This window comes from Panthera leo, chromosome E1, assembly GCF_018350215.1.
Source record: "Panthera leo isolate Ple1 chromosome E1, P.leo_Ple1_pat1.1, whole genome shotgun sequence".
Taxonomy (NCBI): Eukaryota; Metazoa; Chordata; class Mammalia; order Carnivora; family Felidae; genus Panthera; species Panthera leo.
The window spans coordinates 11,806,728-11,819,014 of NC_056692.1; the positions used below are offsets into that span (position 1 = coordinate 11,806,728).

At 45.4% G+C, this 12,287-nt stretch overlaps 1 protein-coding gene across 2 annotated transcripts in view; it reads right to left on the minus strand.

Moving 5' to 3' along the window:
- Positions 1-290: 290 nt before the first annotated feature.
- Positions 291-12,287, minus strand: part of NT5M (5',3'-nucleotidase, mitochondrial) — a 32,188-nt gene continuing 20,191 nt past the window's right edge. Inside the window, exons 4-5 of one of the 2 annotated variants that reach the window (XM_042917549.1) lie at positions 2,483-2,597; positions 291-1,111 (exon numbers count right to left, since the gene is read on the minus strand). In XM_042917549.1, coding sequence (XP_042773483.1) covers positions 969-1,111; positions 2,483-2,597 — 258 coding nt within the window. In that variant the 3' untranslated portion in view covers positions 291-968. Of the gene's footprint in view, positions 1,112-2,464; positions 2,598-12,287 lie in introns of both variants that reach the window. The other variant, XM_042917548.1, reaches the window with a different exon arrangement.

Sequence of the window (12,287 nt, forward strand, 5' to 3'; positions counted from 1 at the left end):
GAGCACAGAGTGGGGGACCCTGCTCTGAACTGTGCAGGACAGGAGGGGCTGGAGACCTGGCGGCACAAGGAGGGGACCAGTCAGCATGGTGGAGGGTCTACTCAGGGGACAACTATGGCCGCCAGCTTCTCCACCTGCCCATCCCTCCTTGGTCCCACGTAGCACCTGCAGCACCCATGGCGATGGGCGGGGAGGCGCCTCAGCCCCCCTCATCAGTGTGGGGGGCAACCCCCCAAGATGTGCAGCTGGGCTCCCAGGGGCCAGACGCCGGAGGACCTCAGGGCAAGGGCTAGAGGTGGCCACTCCTTGAGTGACACGTGAACAGCATTTATTTTCCAGGCCTTCAGCAGATGTTCCAGCCTGCTGACTGTGCTGTGCCCCGAGCAGGGCCCCAGGGCCGGAGGTACAAGAAACCTCGGAGCCGTTCAAAGGCAGGATGGCGTGCGGTGCCTGGAGACGGGTGTGCCCTGGAATTCGGGGTGTCTGCTGAATCCATGGTGGGTCCCTACGGGAGCGGGGACCAGGCGGGCAGGCAGGGAAGGGGCTGCAGCTCAGAATGAGGGCTCGGGGCCCTCTCACTCCAGAAGCACCTCACTGCTGGCACCCTCGCCGATGGGCCGCAGACCCGGGAGTGGGGACTTCCCTGAGGGGTGGGGGAGGCCTGCTGGACCCTCGGCTCCTTCCAGTCTGGAGCCCCGAGCCCTGAGCAGCCCGGCCGTGGCCTGAGGTCAGCCTGTATCCCCCGGGGGCACGTGTCTTGTCCAGGGCCCCCGGGCCAGCCCTGCCCCGAAATCAGTTTAAGGCCTGGCAGGGCTGGGGAAAGGGGGGAGACATGCAGTGGGCCCGGGACATCAGAGAGGGAGCCCCGGGCCAGAGCGCTAGCCCCCCCCCACACACACACAGGCCCTGAGGTGGGAGCCCTGAGGCCAGGGGCCCTGCGGAGAAGCCTGGACGGAGCACAGTCCAGCTCAGCGGGGCCGCTTGCTGTCCAGAATGGCCTTCCAGTCGTCTGCCCACGAGTGCAGCCTGCGGCTGGGAGGCTGCAGCTGCAGGTGGCGATTGTGGCAGGCCGTGAAGAGGATGTGCTCCCAGCTGGGGGTCGGCTCGGCCCCTGTGGGCGGGAAAGCAGCACTTGAGGCCGGCTCCAGGAGGCCCGGGGCGTCCTCAGCAACAGCGGGCCTCTCTGAGACCCGGCTTCCCCGTCGGTCAAGTGCTGACTGCGCCAGCACCGCCTCACTGGGGGGTTGCAAGGGTTAAATGAGATGGGCCACGCGGAGGAGCACCTGGGACGGCCCCCAGGGGACCCAAAGCAAACGGTGGCTTCCGTGGTGGTGGTGGTGGTGGTGGGGGTGGTGGTGGTCGTTCTCACCACGACCGCCCTCAGAGCTGAGCCCTGCTGACGCCCTGCCCTTCCCTCCCTCGTGCTTGGCCTTCCCTCGCTGGCCAGTGCCGGCTTCGCAGCTTCCCACCTGTCGACCGTGGGTAACCTTCGATCCCTCAGGTCCACCTGTCCACACCAGCACTCTGGTGCTGATCCTGTCCCCCGGGTTACAACCTGACTCCCCGGCTCCTCCTGCACAGGCCTCCCCCCTGCTCCCGGTGGTCGGAGACAGAAGCTGGGCGGGGCTCCGTGCCCCCCATGTGCCCTGACTCTCCTTGTGGAAGCACGTGGCTTGGGAGGTCAGGGGTGGGCACACGCATGAATCCCACCCTCTGGCCACACTGTGACCAGTGTGGAGATAGATGGGTGTGTTTCCCGAGCCAGCTCCAAAAGCCATTAGGGAAGCGATATTCTGTATTCTCCCACTGAGGTGACCAGAAGAATAGGCGTTAACTCTGAAAGCCCTGATGGCTACCAGGGGAGCCTGACCGAGTACAAAGGCAAAGCAGAGCAGTCAGGAGATAAAAGAAACCGAATTCTGACTGGTGTTTGAGTTCCTAGATTTACCGCAGCAGAAGCCTTCCTACCCAGTTAGGTGCGCTGATGAATTTCCCCTCTCCTCTCGAAGGTGGTATAAGGTTTGTTTGTTTGGAGGGAGGGAGGGAGTCACTCATCAGCAAAAGGGACAAATATAGCTCCTTCAACTAGACACATTATGCTTTTCTGTTTTCTAGCAGGTTCAGTCCACATTGCCCTTGGGGGAAAAAAACAGCTTTGTTGCTAAAAACAAATGTTTGGAGGCCGGCCTGGTCCTCATTTTACATGAGGTAAAAAGGGACTCATCCGACGAGTTACCCCAGGAGCTGAGACCTGCTTCTCCCGACTCCCAGGGGCACCCCTTCCAAGGCCAGATGCTGCCGGATGCTGAGAATAACCTTGCCTTCCCGGTAGGGGAGCATTGGAGGCTGAAGGCCTAATACACATCTGGTGATTAAGTGGGGACCACTCAGGACAGGGGCCGTGAGGCCAGCCCTGCATGCTGTCGGTCCCAGTGGCTCCCAGCTCTCCACACTTGCTCCTCACCTGAGGCAGGCCACTTGCCTGTGATGTCTGGCCGGTCATCTATGAGAAGGTCGGCAGAGACCACGGTCTTGTCTGTGGCCAGCACAATCTGATCCAGAAAGTCGGGGCCAAAGTGCTTCTCCACCCAGGCATACTGGAACACAAACAGGGAGGGGGAGAGGAAGGGGCCGTCAGGCCTGGGCACAGACACGGCTGGGGCACAGCCAGGCTTCTTCCAGGAGGAAGGGCCGCCATCAAGATGTGATGATCCCAGTGGCAGCAGAGGAAACATACTCAAGGAGATGGTGGGACTTGTCCATGTCCCCATAGCTAGAAAGTGGCAGAACCCTAGCTCAAACCCAGGCTGCCCGCACCCCAGCTCCAAGCCCGCACATGCCTGGCCTACTCAACCCAACACGCATGCTATGAAGGCCTCCTGCACCTTTTATTTTTAATGTTTATTTATTTTTGAGGGGGCGGTGCAGAGAGAGAGGGAGACAGAGGATTCGAAGCAGGCTCTGTGCTGACAGCAGGGAGCCCAGTGCAGGGCTCGAACTCATGAACCATGAGATCATGACCTGAGCCGAAGTCGGATGCTCAACCGACTGAGTCACCCAGGCGGCCTGTCATCACCCATCATCTTTTTTAAAAAAATTTTTTTAATGTTTATGTATTTCTGAGAGAGAGAGCATGAGCATGAGCAGGGGAGATGGGAAAGTGGAGGTAATGGGAGTATTACCTCACGGGACTCCTTTGGGGATTAAATGGGACAATGTACGTAAAAGTCTTAGCACAGTGCCTGGCACACAGAGAGTTCTCGTACAAGGCAGCTGGACAAAGGGTGCCACTTCTGGTCTCATCTCTCCTCTCCTGTGGTTCTGATGTGTCTGAGCTGCGGGACTTAAGCAAACCATTTAACCTTCTAAGACCAGTGTCTTTGCAGTGTGGTTATGATCACATTAAATCTGTGTAGGACACAGAGTAATGCCTGACACGTAGTAAGTAGTTAATAGATGTTACTTTAGTTAAACTTTGAGAGCCCTACATTATATGTGAAAAAAATCTACTAGAATAAAGAAGTTTAGCAAGATGGCAGGATACTAGGTCAATACGCAAAAATCACTTGTATTTCTATACCTTTGGATATTGAAACGAAAGAAACAATACCTTTACAATAGTGCCAAAAAGAAACATGAAACAGATTGACTCTACTCTTAGAAATAGTTCAGATGGTAAATTTTTTTTTAATTTTTTTTTAATTTTTGAGACAGAGAGAGACAGAGCATGAGCAGGGGAGGGGCAGAGAGAGGGGGAGACACAGAATCCGAAGCAGGCTCCAGGCTCCGAGCTGTCAGCACAGAGCCCGATGCGGGGCTCAAACTCACGGACTATGAGATCATGACTCGAGCCGAAGTCGTCCACTTAACCGACTGAGCCACCCAGGCGCCCCTCAGATGGTAAATTTTATGTTATGTGCACTTTACCACAATCTCCAAACATTTTTAAAAAATACTTTAAAAATAAGGACAGGCTTGGGCGCTTGGGTGGCTCAGTCAGTTAAGCGTCCGACTTCGGCTCAGGTCACGATCTCACAGTTTGTGAGTTCGAGCCCTGCGTCGGACTCTGTGCTGACAGCTCAGAGCCTGGAGCCTGCTTTGGATTCTGTGTCTCCCCCTCTCTCTGCCCCTCCCCTGCTTGTGCTCTGTCTCTGTCTCTCTCTCTCTCTCAAAAATAAACATTTAAAAAATCTTAAAAAAAAATAAGGACAGGCTTTATGCAAAAAAAAAAAAAAAGCACAAAAACGAAAAAAGCAAAATAGGAATAAATTTAACAAAATGTGTGCAAGACCTATATGCTGAAAAAATACAAAATATTCCTGAAGGAAATTTCAAAGATCTAAAGAAATTGTCATTTTGTATGAATGACATATGTATGAATGTTCATGGCTCAGCAGATTCAATGTCATTAGCCTCCACTGATAAGATGCAATTCAATCAAATTCCCACCACGCTTTTTGTAGAAATTGACAGCTGGTTCTAAAATGTATAGAGAAATACAAAGGACTTAGAACAGCCGACAGTTTTTTAAATGAATAAAGTTGGAGAACTCACATCGTTTTCAAGAGTTACTCTAAAACTACAGTAACCAAGAGTGATATTCACATGAGGATAGACATTTAGATCAAAGAGACAGAATATATTTAAGAAACACACCCAAAGGTACCAGGGTAATTCAACAGAGGAACAGCTGGGCATCCACGGGCCAAAAAAAGAAAAAAACAAAACAAAACAAAAAACAACCCGACACACAAAAACTTTTATTTTTAACTCTTACCATATATAAAAAGTAACCTGACATGGGCCATAACCTAAATTAAAACCTAAAATTATAAACACTGCTCTTCCAAAGCCACAGTTAAGGAAAGGAAAAGACAAGCCACAGACTGGCAGAAAATATTTGTAAAATCCGCTATCTGATAAAGGACTTGCATGTAGAATATACAAAGAATTTTCACAACTCAGACGAAGACACAAACAGCCCAAGAAAAATCAGTCAAAAAATGTAAACACTTGGGGTGCCTGGGTGGCTCAGTCGGTTGAGTGTCCGACTTCGGCTCAGGTCATGATCTCACGGTCCGTGAGTTCGAGCCCCGTGTCGGGCTCTGGGCTGATGGCTCAGAGCCTGGAGCCTGCTTGGGATTCTGTGTCTCCCGCTCTCTGCCCCTCCCCCCTCATGCTCTGTCTCCCTCTCTCTCTGTCAAAAATAAATAAACATTAAAAAAATTTTTTTTAAATGTAGACACTTTATCAAAGAAGGTATATAGAGGTCAAATAAGCACAGAAGAGATGCTCAACATCGTTAGTCATTAGGGAAACACAGATCCAAACTGCAGAGACAGATAACTAGGAACCTACTAAAACAGCTGAAATTTAAAAATATTGAGGGGTGCCTGGGTGGCTCGGTCGGTTAAGCCTCTGACCCTTGGTTTCGGCTCAGGTCATGATCTCATGGTTTGTGGGTTCAAGCCCCACACTGGGCTCTGTGCTGACAGCACAGAGCCTGCTTGGGATTCTCTCTCTCCCTCTCTACCTGCCCCTCCCCGGTTCATGTGCATGTTCTTTAAATAAATAAGTAAACACACAAACAAACTTTAAAGAAGTGAAACACACACCTACCATACAACCCAGCCAATCCTACTCTCGGTATCTGCCCTGGAGAAATGAAAGCATATGTCCACCCAAAGATGTGCACATGAATGTTTACAGGAAATTTATTCACAACGGCCAAAAGCTAGGAATATCCCAAATGTCCATCAACTGGCACATGGATAAACAAATGACGATCCAGCCATAGAGCAGAAATATGTTCAGCAACAGACAGGAATAAAGTCCCGATGCATGCAACAGCATCAGTGAATCTCAGAAGTATTATGCCTTTACTTTTTTTAAATGTTTATTTTTGTTTTTGAGAGAGAGAGAGAGAGACAAAGTGTGAGTGGGGGAGGGGCAGAGAGCGAGGGAGACACAGAATCCCAAGCAGGCTCCAGCCTCCGAGCTGTTAACACAGAACCCGACGCGCGGCTCAAACTCAAAAACCTCAAGATCATGACCTGAGCCGAAGTCGGATGCTTAACCGGCTGAGCCACCCAGGCGCCCCTCAAAAGTATTATGCCTTCAAATGAAAGCCAGACACAAACTGTATGAGTCCCTACTATACGACTTTCCATAAAAGGCAAAACTGTAGGAATGAACACATCGGTAGTTCACTCCTACCAACAATACCCAGAGAGGGACAGGGCAGGGAAAAGGGACTGACTGAAAGGGACACAAAGACACACTATTTTTGTTTTTAATTTATTTTTTTAGAGCACTTTTAGGTTCACGGCAAAATTGAGCACAAAGTACAGAGAGTTCCCATATAATTCCTGTCCCCAAATATGCACAACTTCCCCCATTATTCACATCCTGCAACAGAGGGGGGCATTTGTTATATTCAGTGAACCTATGTTGACACATCGCTATCACCCAAAGTCCATATTTTATGTGAGGGTTCCCTCTTGGTGTTGTACATTGTATGGACTTGGACAGATATATAATGACCTGTATCTGCCAAGAATAATTTCACTGCCTGAAAATCTGCTCTCCATCTATTCGTCCCTCCCTCCCCACTGATCTTTTTACTGCTTCCATAACTGTGCCTTTTCCAGAATGTCATATAATTGGAATCCTCTGCTATTTTGGCTTCTTCAGATTGGCTTCTTTCACTCGTAACATGCATTTAGGTTCCTCCATGTCTTTTCATGGCTTGACGGTTCATTTCTTTTCAGGGCTGAAAATATTTCATTGCCTGGGTGTACCATTAGCTTATTATCCATTCACCTACTGTAGGATATCTTGGTGGCTTCCAAGTTTTGGCTATCACAGATAAGGCTTCTATACACATCTGCACACAGGTGTTTCCGTGGACTTAGGTTTTTAACTTGTTTAGACAAATACCACAGAGTGTGATGAGTGGATCATACAGTGAGAGTGTGTTTACTTGTGTAAGGATGTGCCCAACTGTGTTCTCCAAGTGGCTGCCCCATTTTGTATTCCCACCAGCAATGAACGAGAGCTGCTGCTGTTCCACATCTCCTCCTGCATTTGGTGTTGTCAGCGTCCTGGATTTTGGCCATTCTAACAGGTGCATAGTAGCATCTCACTGTTGTTTTAATGTGTGGTTCCCTAATGGCAAAGGATATTGAGCGCACTTTCATGTGCTTATTTGCTGAGTGTAAATCCTCTTTGATGTGGTGTCTGTTTAGGTCTTAAAACCATTTTTTAAAGTTTTCTTTTTTTAAAAAAATGTTTATTTATCTTGAGAGAGAGAGAGCGTGGTAGTGGGGGAGAGGAGCGCAGAGAGGGGGACAGAAAATTCCAAGCAGGCTCCACACGCAGCACAGAGTCAGATGCGGGGCTCGATCCCACAACCCTGGGATCATGACCTGAGCTGAAATCAAGAGTCAGATGCTTAGCCGACTGAGCCACCCAGGTGCCCCAAGACCATTTTTTAATCAGGTTACCCACTTGCTTGTTGTTGAGTTTTCAGAATGTTTTATGTATCTTAGAGAACAGTCCCGTATCACTTATGTCTTTTGCAAATATTTTCTCTCAGTCTGTGGCCTGTCTTCTCATTCTCTTGACAATATCTTTCGCAGAGCAGAAGTTTTTCATTTTAACGAAGCTCAGCTTAACCCACCATTTCTTTCATGAATCGTTCCTTCGGTGTTGTATTTAAAAAGTCCGAGGTTGTATTTAAAAAGACCTAGCCAAGGTGTCTAGACTGTCTCCTAGGTTATTTATATTCCAAGAGTTTTGCAGATTTAAATTCTACATTTAGAGCTCTAATCCATTCTGATTTCTGTGAAGGGTGTAAAGTCTATGTACAGCTTTCTTCCCCCTGCGGATGTCCAGTTGTTCCCGCACCATTTGCTGAAACGTCTACCTTTGCACCACAGTACTGCCTTTGCTGTTTTGACAAAAATCAGTTGGCTACATTCATGGCAGTCTATTTCTGGGCTCTCCGTTCTGTTCCACTGATCTATGTGTCTCTCCTCCCATCAATACCATTTTGTCTCAATTCCCGTATCTTTATAGTAAGTCTTTTAAATTTTTTTTTAACGTGTATTCATTTTTGATGAGTGAGAGAGACAGAGCGGGAGTAGGGGAGGGGTAGAGAGAGAGGGAGACACAGGATCCAAAGCAGGCTCCAGGCTCTGAGCTGTCAGCACAGAGCCTGACGCGGGGCTCGAACTCAGGAACTGTGAGATCATGACCTGAGCCGAGGTCAGACACTTAACCCACGGAGCCACCCAGGAGCCCCCCTTTTAAAAAAATTTTTTTTTAAACATTAGCTTTTTAAATTTTATTTGTTTGCACTAAAACAAACAGTTCATCCATTTCTCCCATCCCCCACCTCTTACAACCACTGACCTGCTCTCTGCATTTATGAGCTTGGGTTGTTTTGTTTACTTGTTTGTTTGTTTTCAGATTCGACATATAAGACAGATCATACAGTATTTGTTTCTGTCTGACTTATTTCTCTCAGCATAATGCCCCCAAGGTCCATCCATGTTGTCACAAATGGCAAGATTTTCTATGACTGAGTCATTTCATTGTGTATAATAACTAAATTTCTTTATCCATTCATCCATCAACGGACACTTAGGTTGTTTCCACATCTTGGCTATTGTAAATAATACTGCAACGAACAAAGGGGTGCATGTATCTTTTCAAATTACTGTTTTTGTTTTCTCTGAATAAATACCCAGAAGTAAAATTGCAGGATCATTTGGTAGTTTTGTTTTTCATCTCTTGAGGAATCTTCACTCTGTTTTCCTGAGTGGTTGTACCAATTTGCATTCCCACCAACTGTGCACAAGGGCTCCCTTTTCTCTACATTTCTCGCCAACACTTACTATTGCTGGTCTTTTTGGCAACAGCCAATCTAGCAGGTGTGAGATGACACCTCATTGCGGTTTTGATTTGCATTCCCCTGATAATTAATCATGTTGAGCATCTTTGCACGTACCTGTTGGCCATGTGTGTATCTTCTTTGGAAAATGCCAATTCAGATCTTTTGCCCATTTTTTAATCAGATTGTTTGGTTTGGGGGTTGTTTTTTCTTATGGAGTTGTATGAGTTCTTTATATATTTTAGATATCATTTTTACAATTATTTTCTTTCATTCAGGAGGTTGCCTTTTCATTTTTTTGATGGTTTCCTTTGTTGTGCAGAAGCTTTTTAGTTTGATGTAGTTATCACTTGTTTATTTTTGCTTTTGTTGCCTTTGTCTTGGTGCCAGATTCAAATCACTGCCAAGATGTATGTCAAGGGGTTAACCGCCTATTTTTCTTCTGTTTTAAGGTTTCAAGTCATACATTATGGTCTTTAATCCATTTTGAGTTAATTTTTGTGTGTGCTGTAAAACAGTGGTCTAGTTTCATTCTTTTGCACGTGGCTGTCCAACTTTCCCACCATTTCTTGGAGGCTGTCCTTTCTCCATTATCTATCCTTGACTCCTTTGTCCTAAATTAATTGACCACACATGCATGGGTTTATTTCTGGGCTCTTTATTCTGTTTCATTGATCTAGGTGTCAGTTTTATGTCAAGACTATACTGTTTTGATTACTATAGCTTTGCAACATCGCTTGAAATCAGGGAGCGTGACACTTCCAGCTTTGTTCTTCTTTCTCAAGAGTGCCGTGGCTATTGGGGTCATTTGTGGCTCCAAATTTTTGGATTGTTTGTTCTAGTTCTGTGGAAAAATACCAATGTTTTTTTTTATAGCAATTGTACTGAATCTGTAGATTATTTTTGGATAGTATGAATATATATTTTTTAAGTTCATTTATTTTGAGAGAGATAGCATGAGTGGGGAAGGGGCAGAGAGAGAAGGAGAGAGAATGCCAAGTAGGCCCCACACTGCCAGCACAGAGCCTGCTGTAGGGCTCGAACACACAAAACCATGAGATCATGACCTAAAGGCCCAAACCAAGAGTCAGACGCTTAACCAACTGAGCCACCCAGCGCCCCTGGATAATATGAAAATTTTTTAAATATGAATTCTTCCAATTCATGAGTACAAAATATCTTGACATTTATTTGTATCTTCTTCAATTTCTTTCATTAAGGTCTTATAGTTTTTAATATACAGGTCTTTCACCTCCTTGGATAAATTTATTCCAAGGTATTTTATTATTTTTGATGCAATTATGAATGAAATTTTCTTAATTTCTCTGACAGTTCATTATTAATGTAAAGAAATACAACAGACTTTTGTGTAGGATTTTGTATCCTGTAACTTTACTAAATTTGTTTATTAGTTCCAACAGTTTTTTGGTGGAGTCTTTAAGGTTTTCTATATGTAATATCATGTCATCTACAAACAGTGACAGTTTTACTTCTTCCTTTACAATTTTTTTTCTTGCCTAATTGCTGTGGCTAGGACATCCAATATTATGTTGAATAAAAATCCTGTCTTGTTCCTGCTCTTAGAGGAAAAGCTTTCAGCTGTTCACCATTGAGTAGAATATTTGCCATGAATTTGCCATAATGACCTTTATTATGTTGAAGTACATTCCCTCTATATCTGCTTTGTTGAGAGTTTTTATTAAAATGGATATTGAATTTTGTCAAATGCTTTCCTGCATCTGGTGGGATGATCATATAATTTTTATCTATTTTGTTAATGTAGCCATCACTTAATTGATTTGTATACGTTGAGCCATCCTTACACTCCTGGAACTAATCCCACTTGATCATGGCATATGATCCTTTAAATGTATTGTTGAAATCAGTTTGCTAGTATTTTATTGAGGAATTCTGCATCTGCATTAATCAGGGATATTGACCTCAAATTTTCTTTTGTGTGGCATTCTGGTCTGGTTTTGGGATCAGGGTAATGCTGGTCTCATAAATGTGTTTCAGAGTCCCTCCACTCCCCTTCCATTTTGGGGAAGAATTTGAGAAGGGTTGGGATTAACTTTTCTTTGAATGTTTGGCAAGATTCACCAGTGAAGTCGTCTGGTCATGGACATTTGTTCACTGGCAGGTTTTTGGTTACTGACTCATTCTCCTTGGTAGTAACTGAGCTGTTCGGATTTTCTATTTCATCGCGATTTAGTCTTGGAAGGTTGTGTTTCTCAGAATCTATCCGTTTCTTCTACTGTTGTCCAATTTGCTGGCATATAATTATTCTTAGTGGTCTCTTATCCTTTGTCTTTCTGTGGTATCAGTTGTGACAACTCTTTCATTTCTGGTTTTATTTGAGACCTCTCTTTTTTCTAGCACATTATTTTCTGTATTGTAAAAGGCTGTGTCCTTTTTATTTTGCTTCACAGTCATTTTTATATATAATTTACATACCATAAAATTCAGCAATTTTGAGTATACATTTCAGTGGGTTTGCTTTAGTAATCCATTATGTTGTGCGACCATTGCCCATGTAATTCCAGAATGTTTCCATCATCCTCCCCCAAAAACCCTACGCCAATTACCATGAACAGCCAATTTTTTTATAAGTAGTAGTTGGGGCCAAAACATAACATGAGCCCCAGTTTGAGACTCCTAGGTAGCACAAGAGGTGGGAGGTACCACCAGAGAAAGTTCCTGAAATGTTGGCAGTATGACTCCCACTGCTCCTAAAAGAAATTATGGTTTATTTTGGCGGCAAATGATGTGCTTTTAGTGTAAGTCTTACAGGAGGTTTAAGTTCTGGGAGCAGTTGGACAATTTTGGTGTGAAATATGTGAAGAAATTTCATTCATTACCTTCTGAAGTTCAAAACTCGGCCGACATTTTTTATTTGAGTTCAAGTGAAGAGGCTCACTTATGGGGTGGAAATGTTTAACATTTATTCTTAAAATCAAACACAGAATCTAGCAGACATATCATCTGGAGACCAGACTTCAAATGAAAAGCACATATCCCATTGTTACGTCCAAGCATCTCACTTAATCCCACTTGTGATCGGAATACGGAAAAGTAACAGTAAAAAATCACGCTTGAGCATGAAGCATTTACTGTAGATTGTTTTTAAATCTCTTCGGGGGGAAAAAAAACCTAGTAATATCGTGCTAAGTTCTGAATCAGGGGGAATTAGAAAAGGGGGTCAGCATAGCACAGGTACAGAGCACAGGCCCTGGAGTCAGACTGCCCAAACCTGACTCGCCATTTCTCGCTGCTGACCTTGGGCAGGTGACTTAACCTCTCTGTGCCTCAGTTCCCTCATCTGTAGAATGGGGATAATAACAATACCTACCTCAAAAGGCTATTATGAAGGTTAATGGGTCATGGCAGGTGA